An 18,564-nucleotide genomic window follows, 5' to 3' on the forward strand; every position below is an offset into this window, starting at 1 on the left:
TTGAATATGGGTCGTGGCTGGGTCTTCCAGCATGACGATGACCCGAAACACACAGCCAGGGCAACTGAGTGGCTCCGTAAGAAGCATCTCGAGGTCCTGGAGTGGCCTAGCCAGTCTCCAGACCTGAACCCAATAGAAAATCTTTGGAGGGAGCTGAAAGTCCGCATTGCCTGTGTATGGAGGAGTGGGCCAAAATCCCTGCTGCAGTGTGTGCAAACCTGGTCAAGAACTACAGGAAACGTATTATCTCTGTAATTGCAAACAAAGGTTTCTGTACCAAATATTAAGTTCTGCTTTTCTGATGTATCAAATACTTATGTCATGCAATAAAATGCTAATTAATTACTTAAAAATCATACAATGTGATTTTCTGGATTTTTGTTTTAGATTCCGTCTCTCACAGTTGAAGTGTACCTATGATAAAAATTACAGACCTCTACATGCTTTGTAAGTAGTAAAACCTGCAAAATCTGCAGTGTATCAAATACTTGTTCTCCCCACTGTATGTCTCCTGTCTGAACCGTTGAATTGCGACTCCACTTTACATTTACATTACATTTAAGTCATTTAGCAGACGCTCTTATCCAGAGCGACTTACAAATTGGTGCATTCACCTTATGACCTCCAGTGGAACAGTAGTGCATCTAAATCTTTTCAGGGGAGGGGGTGAGAGGGATTACTTTATCCTATCCTAGGTATTCCAAGGTGGGGTTTCAGGTGTCTCGGAAGGTGGTGATTGACTCCGCTGTCCTGGCGTCGTGAGGGAGTTTGTTCCACCATTGGGGGCCAGAGCAGCGAACAGTTTTGACTGGGCTGAGCGGGAACTGTACTTCCTCAGTGGTAGGGAGGCGAGCAGGCCAGAGGTGGAACGCAGTGCCCTTGTTTGGGTGTAGGGCCTGATCAGAGCCTGGAGGTACTGAGGTGCCGTTCCCCTCACAGCTCCGTAGGCAAGCACCATGGTCTTGTAGCGGATGCGAGCTTCAACTGGAAGCCAGTGGAGGGAGCGGAGGAGCGGGGTGACGTGAGAGAACTTGGGAAGGTTGAACACCAGACGGAGGCTGCGGCGTTCTGGATGAGTTGTAGGGGTTTAATGGCACAGGCAGGGAGCCCAGCCAACAGCGAGTTGCAGTAATCCAGACGGGAGATGACAAGTGCCTGGATTAGGACCTGCGCCGCTTCCTGTGTGAGGCAGGGTCGTACTCTGCGGATGTTGTAGAGCATGAACCTACAGGAACGGGCCACCGCCTTGATGTTAGTTGAGAACGACAGGGTGTTGTCCAGGATCACGCCAAGGTTCTTAGCGCTCTGGGAGGAGGACACAATGGAGTTGTCAACCGTGATGGCGAGATCATGGAACGGGCAGTCCTTCCCGGGAGGAAGAGCAGCTCCGTCTTGCCGAGGTTCAGCTTGAGGTGGTGATCCGTCATCCACACGGATATGTCTGCCAGACATGCAGAGATGCTCGCCACCTGGTCATCAGAAGGGGGAAAGGAGAAGATTAATTGTGTGTCGTCTGCATAGCAATGATAGGAGAGACCATGTGAGGTTATGACAGAGCCAAGTGACTTGGTGTATAGCGAGAATAGGAGAGGGCCTAGAACAGAGCCCTGGGGGACACCAGTGGTGAGAGCACGTGGTGTGGAGACGGATTCTCGCCACGCCACCTGGTAGGAGCGACCTGTCAGGTAGGACGCAATCCCACGGAGATGCCCAACTCGGAGAGGGTGGAGAGGAGGATCTGATGGTTCACAGTATCGAAGGCAGCCGATAGGTCTAGAAGGATGAGAGCAGAGGAGAGAGAGTTAGCTTTAGCAGTGCGGAGCGCCTCCGTGATACAGAGAAGAGCAGTCACTTTGTCTCTACACTGATGTTTTGCCTGTCTGATTGCCTTGCGAAGGGAATAACTGCACTGTATGTATTCTGCCATATTCCCAGTCACTTGCCATGGTTAAAAGCAGTGGTTCGCACTTTCAGTTTTGCGTGAATGCTGCCATCTGTCCACTGTTTCTGGTTAGGGTAGGTTTTAATATTTACAGTGGGTACAACATCTCCTATACACTTCCTGATAAACTTCTTCCTATTTGAGTTTCTGCCTATAGGAAGGGAGGAGCAAAATGTAGTTGTGGTCAGATTAGTCAAAAGGAGGGCAGGGGAGGGCCCTGTAAGTTTCCCGGAAGTTGAAGTGACAGTGTTCGAGTGTTTTAGCAACGCAAGTACTACAGTCAATGTGTTAATAGAACTTTGGCAGCCTTTTTCTCAAATTTGCTTTGTTAAAATCCCCAGCTTCAATAAATGCGGACTCAGGAAATGTGGTGTCGTGTCTTTGGCATCATTAAGAGTGAAGACTGTTATTTTTTCAAAGAAAATTCTCGATTAAACTAAACATGTAAATGTGATTAACTAGGAAGTCGGGGCACCATGGAAAATCTTCAGATTACAAATTTTGAATTTTCCGAATACAACTCTTCAGATACTTTATTATCTGATCAATTAGTCTTCTATTAATGAATTATTCTTTACCTCACGTCAGTCTCATTCCAAACGTCGTAAATTGTTGGTTATCTACACACGAACCCATCCTTTAATATAAATCATCCAACACCAATTGGCTTAATCATTTATTTACTAACTAACTAAATAATCACAGATGTGCATAAACAAACCAACAGTCAATATTGGTTACTAACAAACGATAGGGAAGAATCCCTAGTGGGCTAAGTCGATATGACGGCTTGGTGGACGAATGGAAGTGTGGACTGAGAATGAAGCGGGAAAGACAAAAGGGATCACAACACACAGTTGTTAAATATATTCATTGAAATTCGAATCCTTTGCACATGAACGCTCACTCATTCGGGAATAATTGCAATCAATATACATTTATGCCCATGTGTCGTTGTGATCTTTCTGTTGGAATCAGGTCCGTCTGCTGAAGAGTTCATCCGAGTCTCTCTCTTTCTGTTTCCCTGAAGTCTTTTGTGGTTAGAATGGATACTTCAGAGTACCATTCAGAAATGTTCTCATAGAATAGATGTTTCAGCGGGTGTCGATTATTCTCATCCCAGGTTTACATAATTTCTAGCTGCAGACTAGTAATTAGTATCTAAGATTTGCTCTTATTCTGTAGGGATCGATAGTCTCAGAGTTTAACCATTAACCATTTCTAGTTTTGGTACTCAAACCTGTGCCACCTCAGCTTAAACCAAGGTATGAGTGGTGTAAACTATTCGCAATCACAGCTCACGCTGTGGGTTTGCTCAGTCTAAAGAAGATTTTCTTAGAAGGAGCTTTTATTCGTAACAGTAAAAAAGGCTCTATGACGCCTGATCATGTTTGCGCTCACGGGGGCAGACCAATGACTTAGTTAAACTTTAAAGGGAATACAATTCTCTCACATTAAAGGTTTAACATCAGATTACATCATTTCAAAAATAGTTTCATCTTTACTCATTCATTTTATACAAGAATTAGATGCAAACACCATAATTGAGATGTACACATTCAGATATATAGTTATGTATGTTTCCTGCCCTTCGTGAGGTCACCAAATGAAACACACTCTTCATACCAGTCCCTTAAGTGTCCACAGACATTTCCCACATTCTCACAAGTGGACATATAGTTTCGTTTTCCCATTTTGGAGATTTAGGAGTTCTGCCACGTGAACTCCTTTGTTCACTCTGTGGTCTCTCTTTCTGCATGGCCAGGGGGAGTCTCCGACAGGAATTTACAACCTGAGATAACAGAACCTGGGTTTAGGAGAGTGTGAGAGAAAGGGGAAGCAACGATCTATACCCAGAAAGGGCCACGTCTTGACAGTAGTTTCCAGTTTGCATAAAGTCCAGTGAAGTTCTTTGAGGGCCGCCATGGTATCTGCTTGAAGGAGGATATACACGGCCATGACTATAACTGAAGAAAATTCTCTTGGGAGATAATACGGTCGGCATTTGATTGTGAGGTATTCTAGGTCAGGTGAACAAAAAGGACTTGAGTTCCTGTATGTCATCACAATTACATAATTAATCATGAAGCATACACCCCTGCCCTTCTTCTTCCCGGAGAGATACTTATTCCTGTCTGCTCGATGAACTGAGAGCCCAGCTGACTGGACCGACTCAGACAATATATCCCAGGAGAGCCATGTTTCCGTGAAACAGAGTATGTTTCAATCCCTGATGTTGCTCTGGAAAGAAACCCTCACCCTGAGCTCACCAACTTTATTATCCAGGTACTGGACATTAGCGAGTAATATATTCGGAAGCGGTGGGTGGTGTGTGTGCCTCCTAAGTCGGACTATAAGACCACTCCGAGTACCTTTCCATCGCCGGCTTTGTTTTGGGTCGGCCTCTTTAATCAGTTCAATTCAAGTCCCATTCCTGGTCATAATGCTAGTAGTGGTGGTGAGTTACCGCCGCTCTGATATCCAATAGTTCTTCCCGGCTGTATCTAATAACACAAAACATTTTCTGGGCTAATAATGTAATAAATAATAAATAAATAAATAAAATGCTGCAAAGTTTCCTAAGAGCTAGAAGCAAGGCCCTGTCTGTGCAGTTTTAGAAATTTTTGCACCATTTTTGACATTTCTTAGAATGTTTTTGTTGTTGACAATATGCAGAAATTGGGCCGACATTCCCTGGTTGCTAAACTTCTTCTAAAAGTTTGCCTAATTTCAGTTTGGTACAAAACAAGCAGTCATTGTGTAGAGAATTATTGTACAATCTAAACCGCTGTGAAATATATTTTCCATAACCAAAATTATTGTATTTTCTTTCAGCTGTTTGAAGCTGGTGTACAAAACCGAAAGTAAAAGATGCAGAAACTATAACTTAAGAACGGGAAGCAAAAAAATAGCACACATAGAACAGATCTACCACTTCTTAGACTTGCTTTCAATGAGTATTTACAGATCTATAACTTACATTTCTATGTAAATTTGGTCGGTCGCCCACAAAGTTGCATATTGCAGCTTTAAGTACATTTTGGGAGGAACTAGTACTTTTCTAGTTACTCTCTGTGGGCTGTACTTGTGCTCTTACTCTAGTCATTTCTGAAGGAAGTAACTTTCTTTTTACTCGGTTACATTTTACAAAATCAATTCAGTTACATAGATTTATATTATCATATCATCGCTGTCAGATGACAACCTTGTCACTCCAAATGTTGTGATTTATATATTTTTACTATTGATTCTCCTTTAAGTCTGCAAGAAACTTTCATGACCAATTGACCAATTAAATGTATTCAAATGAGCTTGTCATCAAAACTCTAAAGTCCTTTGGCTCTCAAAGTTGTCCATCAAACCCTGAATCTTTGGGCTCCCAAGTGGTGCAGCGCACTAAGGCACTGCATCTCAGTGATAGAGGTGTCACTACACACACCCTGATTCAATTCCAGGTTGTGTCACAACCGGCCATGATTGGGAGTCCCATAGGGCGGTGCACAATTGGCCCAGCATTGCCGGTGTAGGCCGTCATTGTAAATAAGAATTTGTTCTTAACTGACTTGCATAGTTAATAAAGGTTAAATAAAAATCTCCACCATGGCTCTTGAATAGAAGTGCATGTGTTCACTCCTAAGGAGAGGGTTCTTAGCCAAACGCGATCAGAGGTTAAGTTGGACATTAATTAATTGGACATTTGTATTATTATATATTTATGGAGTCAGATGGGGGCAAATTAAATGGCTAGGTAGCTAGATTGGTTTGGCTAACCGAGAATCTGACAATGTTTAGTCTCTTGTTTTTATTTCCCCATGTGATCTCTACTTGATAGATGAGTTAACCTTGTCATTGGCATGACGAGTGAACAGATTAATCAGATGTGTGTGGCAATAGCTAACTAGTTAGGTAACACATTTAATTGCCACTAGATAAGCTGGCTAAGGGACTGTACATTATTTATAATGAGTGATACCTGTAGAAAATCGGATGTCTCTGAAATGAAAATGGATGGCCCTCCCTTCAATAATATATATTTTTTACCCGACCTACCCTGAACACTTGAAAAAAAAGATGTGACCCTTCCCTATACCCAAAATAATAACTAAAACAAAGTGAATAGCAGAGAACATGCCTACCATTTACCCTCACTCCTAGGAAAGACCAGAGCCATAAATGTGCAGTTTTAGAAACTGTTCTTTGTTTTGTAAGCATTACATGGCAAAGTAGCCAGAAGGTTGTGGATTCGCAGACTACCGGCAGACAAGTGGAGGGTGAAAATATATCCATTATAATAAAAGGACTGCATAAATCAATCATCTTATATTCAGTCCGAGAAAAAATAGCCTTTTATAAAACACATTTCATGCAATTCTATGTCATTTTACATGACTGGAGACAAACAGAATATTTTTTTAAACCACAACAGAGCATGAATGAGTGCATGCTGCAGCACCGGAGAGGTTTTGATTCCTATACAGGCTATTGTTAAAAAAGAGGATATAAAATTAAAGCAGGAAGCACCAGTGACTAGATAATTTAAAAAGTGGTCAAATGAAGCAGATGCTAAGCTACAGGACAGTTTTGCTAGCACAGACTGGAATATGTTCCGGGATTCCTCCAATGGCATTGAGGAATACACCACATCTGTATACCACATCTACATCACATCTATTCATCAATAAGTGCATCAATGATGTACATACCCCAACCAGAAGCCATGGATTACAGGCAGCATCCGCACTGAGCTAAAGGCTAGAGCTGCTTTCAAGGAGCGGGACTCAAACCCGGAAGCTTATAAGAAATACCGCTATGCCCTCCGGAGAACCATCAAACAGGCAAAGCCTCAATACAGTACTAAGATCGAGTCGTACTACACCGGCTCTGACGCTCGTCGGATGTGGCAGAGCCTGCAAACCATTACAGACTACAAAGGGAAGCCGAGAGCTGCCCAGTGACACGAGCCTACCGGACGAGCTAAACTACTTCTATGCTCGTTTCGAGGCAAATAACACTGAAACATGCATGAGAGCACCAGCTGTACCGGAAGACCGGTCAACATTCATAAGGCCGCAGGGCCAGACGGATTACCAGGACGTGTACTGTGAGCATGCGCTGACCAACTAGCAAGTGTCTTCACTGACATTTTCAACCTCTCCCTGTCCGAGTCTGTAATACCAACATGTTTTAAGCTGACCACCATAGTGCCTGTGCCCAACAACACTAAGGTAACCTGCCTGAATGACTACTGACCCATAGCACTCACGTCTGTAGCCATGAAGTGCTTTGAAAAGCTGGTCATGGCTCACATCAACATCATCATCCCAGAAATCCTAGACCCACTCCAATTTGCATACCACCCCAACAGATCCACAGATGATGCAGTCTCTATTGCATTCCACACTGCCCTTTCCCACCTGGGCAAAAGGAACACCGATGTGAGAATGCTATTCATTGACTACAGCTCAGCGTTCAACACCATAGTGCCCTCAAAGCTCATCAATAAGCTAAGGACCCTATGACTAAACACCTTCTGCAACTGGATCCTAGACTTCCTGACGGATGTCGTGGAAATTTCCTCTATTTACCAAATCATGGGAGCAAACCACACACACACAAGTCAGAGTTAGTTATCAAAGTCCATCTTTAATTAAATGAGCTCTATCACAAGCCTGTGACTCTCAGGTAATTCAGCGTCTCTCAGTGAATTCTCTGAGAGCCCCCTTACAATGCAACTGAGATCCTTTAATAGCAAAGAACACACATAGTCAGACAGCATAGACATAATAAATCGTTCAGCTTTGTCTCCTTACTCAAACCCCAGAACCATAAACCAATCCTCCATATCAACAGGCATATATCAAATAGTCATTTAGATACAACCAATTCTAAATACAACCAATCCTGGACAAGCTCACGGAGAGGAGAGTGAGGCTATAGGTTAAGATAAAAGGGAGCATGAGAATGATTCCAGACACTGCCACCCTCCTTTCCCCACTAGAAAAAGGTAGGGAGTAAAAGATATGTTTACACATGATGACACTTTGACCTCTCCCCTCTCTGCGGCCCATGCAACTTAGTCTTGACATAGAACAGATAACTGCAACCTCGCCACAGTATTATACAAAAATACCATTCTGATGAGAAGTAACTTACACACATTTGATAAATATAAAACATCTTACATATGTTACCAACAAATTCTGAATCTTCCACGACACGGGCCACCCCCAGGTGGTAAGGGTAGGTAACAACACATCTGCAATGCTGATTCCTAACACAGGGGCCCCTCAGGGGTGCGTGCTCAGCCCCCTCCTGTACTCTCTGTTCACTCATGACTGCACGGCCAGGCACGACTCCAACACCATCATTACATTTGCCAATGACACAACAGTGGTAGGCCTGATCATCAACAACAACGAGACAGCCTATAGGGAGGAGGTCAGAGACCTGGCCGTGTGGTACCAGGACAACAACCTCTCCCTCAACGTGATCAAGACAAAGGAGGTGATTGTGGACTACAGGAAAAAGAGGACCAGGCACGGCCCCATTCTCATCTATGGGGCTGCAGTGGAGCAGGTTGAGAGCATCAAGTTCCTTGGTGTCCACATCACCAACAAACTAACATGGTCCAAGCACAACATGACCGTAGTGAAGCAGGCACTACAAAACCTATTCCCCCTCAGGGAATAGGCATGGGTCCTGAGATCCTCAAAAGGTTCTACAGCTGCACCATCGAGAGCATCCTGACTGTTTGCATCACTGCCTGGTATGGCAACTTCTCAGCCTGTGACCGCAAGGCACCACAGAGGGTAGTGCGTACGGCCCAGTACATCACTGGGGCCCATCTTCCTGCCATCCAGGACCTCTATACCAGCCGGTGTCAGAGGAAGCCCCCCCCTCTCTCCACACCACTGCCACTCTCTGTTGTCATCTATGCATACTCCCTCAACTAACCGGTGCCCCCGAACATTGACTCTGTACCGGTATCCCCCTGTATATATTGTTATTTTATTTTTTACTCCTGCTCTTTTATTCTAATCCATATTTTTTGAAACTGTGCTATTGGTTAGGGGCTCTTAAGTAAGCATTTCACTGTAAGGTCTCCACCTGTTTAATCAAATTAGATTTGATTGTCTAAGTTTGGAACAGTGCTAAAATTGTATATCAACTGAAAAAATGTAGCACAACAGAACCAGTTACAACTGAAATAGCTGATCCTCAATGAATTCTAGATCTAATAGTCCTATTCATCACTTATTATTATTATTATTACAAATAGAAGATTATCATTTCTCACAATGATGCTGGTTTAGCAAAGTAAAAGCTTAATCAATGTCTTGCAAGAAAAGTCTGAATCAATGTCCTGCAAGATCACACAATGATTCATTAGTATTTTACATAGCAGATCCGAATGTAATAGCATATAGTCCTATGCCTACTGTAATATAGTAGGCCTATAATATGTTACACCAAAAACACATTCTCAGTCATTTCTTATCTGAAGCTGCATAGTCAAATATTTTGCCTCATGCAGCCAAAACTCAACAACGCAGGCTATGCTTTATGTTACAGGTTTTGGTATTACCATTTATGTTTTGAGGTTGGACTTTTAGCACGTTAGCATGTATGGCGCACGGCTTGGTGTCACGCCGTTAGTCAGTATGTGTTACACCGTTGCTGGCATCTCATTAGTCAGGTGTTTCACCTGTGATGGCCCAGTGCTCCAGTTGTTTTGAGAGATGTGGATGGTGAACACCTTTTATTGTCTCTCCCTATTTGATTTCTAGAAAAATATTCCTTTGTCTAATTTTCCCTGTTTTTGTTTTGCACATTTTTGGGGGTTTGCTTCCTGTCTTTAAGTTTGGTGTGGATTTCTCTTTTGTTTGCCTCTTAGTGGACAAATGTATTGGCTGTTCATGGTGGGTGTCTTTTACGTCCCAGTTGTTGCTATATACCTTCATTTAACTTGGCAAGTCAGAAAAGAACAAATTCTTATTTACAATGACGGCCTACACCAGCCCAACCCGGACAATTGTGCACCCAATCACAGCCAGTTGTGATGCAGCCTGGAATCGTACCAGAAGTGACACCTCTAGCACTGAGATACAGTGCCTTAGACCGCTGCGCCACTCGGAAGCCCACTTGGGACACCTAAAAAATTGCAGTAAATCCACTGCTCTTCGGCTATAGAAGTTTGTTGCACAGCCTCTGAATGTCATAGAGACAAACCAAAGATATTGCAAATGCATCGGAGTCACGTCTTAGTCATATCAGCTTGTTTCTAGCATAAAGCATTGCGGACTAAAGCGTGGTTTTATATAATCATGTCCATTTAAATTGAATTAAAATCAATTAAATCAGTAGCAAACTTTGGACCCCAGGAGGATTAACTGCTGCCTTGGCAGCAGCTAATGTGGAATAAAATAAAACATTTAAATACCTCTGGTCTTCCTCATCTTCACGCTCTCCCTCTCAAACTGAATAGACATCAGTAAGCCTAGTCAGCGCACAGATATAGCATTGTTTCTTTTATTTTTTACAAATGGACTCCCCTCCTTAAGTGCCGCTGTACACAGCACAGTCATTGGTTAGGCAGCAAACAAAAAAGGTTTATCTGTGCCTCGACACAATCCTGTCTCTGAGGTCGATGGACAATTCCTTTGACCTCGGCTTGGTTTTTGCTCTGACATATACTGTCAACTGTGGGACCTTATATATAGACAAATAATTTCCAATCAATTGAATTTACCACAGGTGGACTCCAATCATATCTCAAGGAAGATCAATGGAAACAGGATGCACCTGAGCTCAATTTGTAGTATCATAGCAAAGTGTCTGAATACTTATGTAAATAAGGTATTTTTAATTTAATTTGTAATAAATTAGCAACATTTTCTAAACCTGTTTTCGCTTTGTTATTATGGGGTATTGTGTGTAGATTGAGGAAAAGCATGTATTTACTTGATTTTAGAATAAGGCTGTAAAGTAAAACATTTTGGAAAAAGGGAAGGGGTCTGAATACTTCCCAAATGCACTGTAGCTACTGGACAATGTGGTGAAGAAGAGCGCAATAGCGCCTCTTCAACCTCAGGAGGCTGAAGAAATTTGGCTTGGCCACTAAGACCCTCACAAACTTCTACAGATGCACCATTGAGAGCATCATGTCGGGCTGTATCACAGCCTGGTACGTCAATTACACCGTCCACTAGCGCAGGGTTATCCAGAGGGTGGTGTGGTCAGCCCAAATCATCGGGAAGGCCAAGAAGATCATCAAGGACCTCAGCCACCCAAACTATGGTCTGTTCACCCTACTGGAGACAAAATAAACAACACCTGTTTACGCAAGTTGATGGCTAGCGGAGTAGAACACTTGAAAAGGAGAGCCTCACACTCTACGAGGTCAGGGTTTGGAAAAACTCCCTAGTCATCATGTCAGGTAGTCCTGAGTTCTGGTCCTAGGGCTCAGGTCCTCCGAGAGAGAGAAAGAAAGAGAGAATTAGAGAGAGCACACTTAAATTCACACAGGACACCGAATAGGACAGGAGAAGTACTCCAGATATAACAAACTGACCCTAGCCCCTTGACACATAAACTACTGCAGCATAAATACTGGAGGCTGAGACAGAAGGGTTCAGGAGACACTGTGGCCCCATCCGAGGACACCCCCGGACAGGGCCAAACAGGAAGGATATAACCCCACCCACTTTGCCAAAGCACAGCCCCCACAGCACTAGAGGGATATCTTCAACCACCAACTTACCATCCTGAGACAAGGCCGAGTATAGTCCACAAAGATCTCCGCCACGGCACAACCCAAGGGGAGTGGCGCCAACCCAGACAGGAAAATCACATCAGTGACTCAACCCACTCAAGTGACGCACCCCTCCCAGGGACGGTATGAAAGAGCCCCAGTAAGCCAGTGACTCAGCCCCTGTAATAGGGTTAGAGGCATGATATGTTCTTGTTCTTGATATGGTCTTGATATGTTCTTCAAAAGAAAGATCAGGGTCCAGAGTAACGCCGAGGTCCTTCAGTTTTATTTGAGACGACTGTACAACCATTAACAGTAATTGTCAGATTCAACAGAAGATCTCTTTGTTTCTTGGGACCTAGAACAAGCATCTCTGTTTTGTCCGAGTTTAAAAGTAGAAAGTTTGCAGCCATCCACTTCCTTATGTCTGAAACACATGCTTCTAGCGATTGCACGGGGCTTCGCCGTGTTTCATTGCAATGTACAGCTGTGTGTCATCCGCATAGCAGTGAAAGTTAACATTATGTTTTCGAATGACATCCCCAAGAGGTAAAATATATAGTGAAAACAATAGTGGTTTTAAAACCGAACCTTGAGGAACACCTACACTTGCCTACGGAGCTGTGAGGGGAACGGCACCTCAGTACCTCCAGGCTCTGATCAGGCCCTACACCCAAACAAGGGCACTGCGTTCATCCACCTCTGGCCTGCTCGCCTCCCTACCACTGAGGAAGTACAGTTCCCGCTCAGCCCAGTCAAAACTGTTCGCTGCTCTGGCCCCCCAATGGTGGAACAAACTCCCTCACGACGCCAGGACAGCGGAGTCAATCACCACCTTCCGGAGACACCTGAAACCCCACCTCTTTCAGGAATACCTAGGATAGGATAAAGTAATCCTTCTCACCCCCCCCCCCCCCTTAAAAGATTTAGATGCACTATTGTAAAGTGGCTGTTCCACTGGATGTCTTAAGGTGAACGCACCAATTTGTAAGTCGCTCTGGATAAGAGCGTCTGCTAAATGACTTAAATGTAAATACCGAAATTTACAGTTGATTTGTCAGAGGACAAACCATTCACAGAGACAAACTGATATCTTTCCGACAGATAAGATCTAAACCAGGCCAGAACTTGTCCGTGTAGACCAATTTGGGTTTCCAATCTCTCCAAAAGAATGTGGTGATCGATGGTATCAAAAGCAGCACTAAGGTCTAGGAGCACGAGGACAGATGTAGAGCCTCGGTCTGATGCCATTAAAAGGTCATTTACCACGTTCACAAGTGCAGTCTCAGTGCTATGATGGGGTCTAAAACCAGACTGAAGCATTTTGTATACATTGTTTTGTCTTCAGGAAGGCAGTGAGTTGCTGCGCAACAGCCTTTTCTAAATTTTTTGAGAGGAATGGAAATAGGCCGATAGTTTTTATATTTTCTGGGTCAAGGTTTGGCCTTTTCAAGAGAGGCTTTATTACTGCCACTTTTAGTGAGTTTGGTACACATCCGGTGGATAGAGAGACGTTTATTATGTTCAACATAGGAGGGCCAAACACAGGAAGCAGCTCTTTCAGTAGTTTAGTTGGAATAGGGTCCAGTATGCAGCTTGAAGGTTTAGAGGCCATGATTATTTTCATCATTGTGTCAAGAGATATAGTACTAAAACACTTGAGCGACTCTCTTGATCCTAGGTCCTGGCAGAGTTGTGCAGACTCAGGACAACTGAGCTTTGAAGGAATACGCAGATTTAAAGAGGAGGCAGAGACCAATAGAGAGTGATGAGAATAATATTTGCTTCAGTAAGGTGAGTTTCTTAGTATTCATAGCCATGGTCATAAACTGTACTGCATAAATGGAACGTAAGTCACAGAAAATATAGGTTGTGGTGGAAGCTGCAGAGAAGTACTTGGGATTGCGAGGTTTTACTGCAGAAGAATAGCAGGGGGTGTTGAGTGTAAGTGTTCTGTCACACCGACAGTTGGCCTGGAGTAGGATTAGAAAGTGGAAAGGAGTGTTGTTGTTTTTAGTGAGGGCTAACATTTGGCAGGGTAAATTTCCTTTTCCCCAATTTTGTATTACTGTATCACAAAGTATAATGGATTGTACAAGTATGTGACAGCAATTGGTGTAGTCTGCCATTAAAACTTAAAGGAGGATATACCAATGCAACCATAGACACTGTACCGTTGGTGGAAAAGTACTCAATTGTCATACTTGAGTAAAAGTAAAGATACCTTAATTAATAGAAAATGACTCAAGTAAAAGTGAAAGTCAACAAGTAAAATACTACTTGATTAAAAGTCTAAAAGTAATTGGTTTTAAATATAATTAAGTATCAAAAGTAAATGGAATTGCTAAAATGTTACTTAAGTATCAAAAGTAAAAGTAAAAACCATTTCAAATTCATTATATTAAATTAAATTAAGCATTTGTGTTTAGTGAGCCCGCCGGATCAGAGGCAGTAGGGATGACCAGGGAGGTTCTCTTGATAAGTGTGTGAATTGGGCCATTTTCCCGTCAAAATGTAACGAGTACTTTTGGTATCAGGGAAAATGTAAGGAGTAAAAAGTAAATTATTTTCTTTAGGAATGTAGTGAAGTAAAAGTACAAGTTGGCAAATAGTAAAGTAAAGTACAGATACCCCAAAAAACGTATTAAGTAGTATTCAAAGTATGTTTACTTAAGTACCTTACACCACTGCAATGTACAACAGACCAGTGAGGTACAGATTTGAAGAAAGCCGCCTACTAATACCCCCAGGATACCTGTATCCGTAACAAGGAACACAGTGAAGTAAAAGTACAAGTTGGCAAATAGTAAAATAAAGTACAGATACCCCCAAAAACTTCTTAAGTAGTATTTAAAGCATTTTTTACTTAAGTACTTTACACCACTGCACAACATACCAGTGAGGTACAGATTTGAAGAAAGCCGCCTAATCAACTCAATTGGAAAACATCATGTTGCAAAGACTAAACTAATTTCCATCCCTAGCTGACACATACTGTATGTAGAGACAAAGACACCAGACAAATGTTTACATTATATCTGGCAACACTTGACCTTTGATTGAGATAAAGAAGGTATTAAACTGAAATATGAAAAAGTAAAAAGTACGGTATAAAAAAGCCCTGGGCTTGAAAGTGCAGCTGACCAAGATGTCCAAACAGAACAAGTCAGTCATAATTTGCCTTCATTGCACACAATATTGAGGATATGAACTTCAATAATATATATTTTTTAACACTAAGCATTCCTTCACCGTCTTATCAAGTGTTTATATGTATCCCTAAATAAAGGATAAAAAATATATATATTTAAAGAGGTGATCTTTGTGATTAAAATTGTCTTAGATGAGAGCTGTCCCAAGACAGCTATCAATCATCAATATTTGGATCATGAGATGAGTCCAGCTGCTGTAGCGGTGAGCCATCCCACTGCTCCTCCAACACCAGCCACCACTGCGGTTGCAGACCCAGATAACCCTGCTACACCTAGAGGGAAACAACACAACATACTTTGGTCACTGTGGCATTCACAACAGAATGTACCTCAGGCATCAGGGTATCATAGCCTTGTCTTGTCTGAAAATAAGAGGTCTTCAATGTTCTAATATGCAAAATCAAGGTGGAAGAAATAAATCTTAAAGAGAGATGATCAAGGTATAGTTGGGGATTATCACAAGATCATATTCCTATTGATTCTGTGACTAATAGCAATTCATTGACAATATGGTTCTCTGTAAAGTTGCCACTGTATTGGACACAACACAATTATGTAAACTGATTTTTAAATATGATATTTAAACACATGACAATGTGACTGTAATTACCTGCCAACTCCAGAACGGCAACAGTGCTTCCAGCCAAGACACCACCGCCACTTGCAGTGGCTGCGGATGCCATCATGCCGGCTGCTACAGAGTTTGCGGCGATGCCAGCGGCGGTAAACCCTGCAGCGCCTAGGGCAATTGGAGCCAAGACCACCGCTCCCCCTTAAAAGTTCAAATAAACATTTCAATTGTAGCCTACTACAGTTGGCCAAGTAGCAAATTGAAGTTTTGGGTAAAATGTTAACAAAAAATGGAATCTCTCAAAATTAGCTGTGAAAACGGCAAATGATTTAACATGTGTAGTTTAGCTATGCCTTTTATTGTGTACTTGTAACATTAACCATGAGTTGAATTGGCATTTTGCTGGTAGCTTAGCCTACTTAAACTAGGATATCCACAATATTGGTATTTCCATGGAATTTCATATTGTCTTATCAGTTTTTAGTTTGAAATGAAACTGACACAGGGTAATCTGATAACATATATTACCGTTTTAATGATGTCACAGTCCATTTTTAAATAGCATGACAAATGTCTCACCTGCTCCTGCTGCGACCACAAAAAACGTAACTGTTTAAAAAAAAGCAAGGATGTACAATGAGCAAATATAATTACATGAAAATTGTATGCCACATTTATGCATTGGTTACTGTAGCCTAGCCTACTTCACACAATTTAGATTTAGCCAGATACATTAGGGGTTTAGGTTACTCACGAAGTTCCATGGTTCCTCGGTGACTGTATCAGTGACTGCAGGAGAAAAGACTGGGTCCGGCTTAAATAATGCAGTGCCTAGATTTTTTGGGGAAACGAGAAACTTAGGTGCGCCAATTTAGGGTGTGTCTGTATCCATCTCGGTGCGCATATTGGACATTACAAGCATTCCGCATTGGAAACTTGATCGACAGGGTGCTGGTTGTCACAACTTGCCGGAACGAGTTCCGTGTCGGTTGTCGTCAAGCCCACAAACAGAAACGAAAGTCAACCGTTTCTTGTTCCTGTGAAAAGGATATTAGATAAGGATCTAAAATAGCTCGGCCAACACGTGAAAGGAACATGAAACAGGACAATCTGTATAGGCGAGTAGACTTTTGGTTATGTTCAAAGGTAGTAAAGAAAGGCACAATCCTTTATTCGTTTTCCAGCCGAACGGAATCTCCGCTGCTTGGCGTTTTATAAAACTGAGAGATGGGGTTAGAGAAATGTAACCACTTTCAAATTCATAGATGGATCTACAGATGCAAAACGCAGCTATAGTGCGTTGCAATGCAATGACTGCCGTGATATTAAAATTATAGTTTTGAAGTAATGTTTGTCCACGAAGACATTGTTTACAAACAGTGGAGTAAAACAAACTTAATTTTTGACATAAGACAGTTGTACTAAGCTTATATGACACTTTAAGTAATATTCTTCTATGTGGCTTTACAGTAAATACTGTAAGTGACGACAGTATTTAGATTGTTTTGGCCCATCCCTTGACGCTAGGTGGCGCCAAAGGACAATACTGCAACAACAACTGTGAGTGAACAGTTACTCTGCAGGTGGCACTGTGGTTTCTTTAACCTTTATTACTGTAAAACAAAAACTATCTTCTCTTCAGTAAGGGCATTACAATACAAAGCACCACTGTCAAATGAGAGCACTGTAACAAATGTTTGTTTTGGTAAACTGACTGTAACCAGGCCATGGGATTTTGCAGAACAAAGGAACACATTGACCAGAAAGTAAAACATTTTACAGGAACCCATTTGAGTGAGTCTTTGAAAATATACAGTTCGCTACAAAAGTATTGGGACAGTGACACATGTTTTGTTGCTGTACTCCAGCACTTGATTCAATGACTATGAGGTTAAAGTGCAGACTGTCAGCTTTAATTTGAATGTATTTTCATAAATATCAGGTGAACCGTTTAGAAATTACAGTACTTTTGTACATAGTCCTATTTTAGGGGACCAAAAGTATTGGGAAAAATTCCCTGATATGTGTAATAAAGTAGTCAAAAGTTTAGTATTTGGTGTCATATTCCTAGATCGCAATGATGACATCAATCTTGTGACTCTACAAACATGTTGGATGTATTTGCTGTTTGAATTTGGTTGTTTCACATTATTTTGTGCCCTATAGAAATGAATGGTAAATCATGTATTGTGTCATTTTGGAGTCACATTTATTGTAAATAAGAATAGAATATGTTTCCAAACACTTCTACATGAATGTGGATGCTACAATGATTAGTGAGAAAGTTACAGACACACAACTACCAGGGGGTGTTGAGTGGTAGTGTTCTGTGCTCCCAGACAGCTGGTCTGGGGTAGGATAAGATGGGGTTAAATGGTGGAATGGGGTGGTGAGTTTTTTTAGTGAGGGCTAATAGTTGGCAGGGTAAATTTCCTTTTCCCTAATTTTGTATTACTGTATCACAAAGTACAATGAATTGTACAGTAGGTGACTGCAATACAGCAATTGGTTTGGTCTGCCATTAAAACTTAAAGAAGAAGGACAAACCAATGAAAAAAGACACTGTACCAGTGGAGGAAAAAGTCCTAAATTGTGATACTTGAGCAAAAGTAAAGATACCTTAATAGAAAATGACTCAAGTGAAAGTCAACAAGTAAAATACTACTTGATTAAAAGTCTAAAGGTATTTGGTTTTAAATATACTTAAGTATCAAAAGTAAATGGAATTGCTAAAATGTTACTTAAGGTAAAAGGTAAAGTTAAAAGTACAAACCATTTCAAATTCCTTATATTAAGCAAACCAGACGGCACAATTAATTTTTTAGTTTTTTATTGACTGATAGCCAGAGGCACACTCCAACACAATTCATAATTTACTGACTAAGCATTTGTGTTTAGTGAGCCCACCAGATCAGAGACAGTAGGGAGTACCAGGGAGGTTCTCTTGATAAGTGTGTGAATTGGACCATTTTCCTGTCAAAATGTAACGAGCACTTATGGTGTCAAGGAATATGTAAGGAGTAAAAAGTAAATTATTATCCTTAGGAATGTAGTGAAGTAAAAGTACAAGTTGGCAAATAGTAAAGTA

General features: G+C 41.8%; 1 protein-coding gene across 1 annotated transcript; it reads right to left on the bottom strand.

The window, feature by feature from the left end:
- Positions 1–14,342: 14,342 nt before the first annotated feature.
- LOC115146292 (interferon alpha-inducible protein 27-like protein 2A) lies at positions 14,343–16,477 on the bottom strand. The gene is made up of 4 exons (XM_029688287.2): positions 16,231–16,477; positions 16,056–16,085; positions 15,516–15,677; positions 14,343–15,177 (listed from the first exon to the last, which is right to left on the bottom strand). The coding sequence occupies exons 1-4, from the start codon at positions 16,238–16,240 to the stop codon at positions 15,080–15,082; spliced, it is 300 nt and encodes a 99-aa protein (XP_029544147.2). The 5' UTR covers positions 16,241–16,477; the 3' UTR covers positions 14,343–15,079.
- Between the last annotated feature and the right edge of the window lie 2,087 nt (positions 16,478–18,564).

The sequence above is a fragment of the Oncorhynchus nerka genome, linkage group LG18, assembly GCF_034236695.1.
Source record: "Oncorhynchus nerka isolate Pitt River linkage group LG18, Oner_Uvic_2.0, whole genome shotgun sequence".
NCBI classification, from domain to species: Eukaryota; Metazoa; Chordata; class Actinopteri; order Salmoniformes; family Salmonidae; genus Oncorhynchus; species Oncorhynchus nerka.

Coding starts and splice junctions, on each gene's coding strand:
- LOC115146292 (XM_029688287.2), bottom strand. Junction 15,678..16,055: donor TGTGGTCGCAGCAGGAGCAG/GTGAGACATTTG, acceptor TGAACTTTTAAG/GGGGAGCGGTGGTCTTGGCT. Junction 15,178..15,515: donor TGCCGTTCTGGAGTTGGCAG/GTAATTACAGTC, acceptor GTTTCCCTCTAG/GTGTAGCAGGGTTATCTGGG.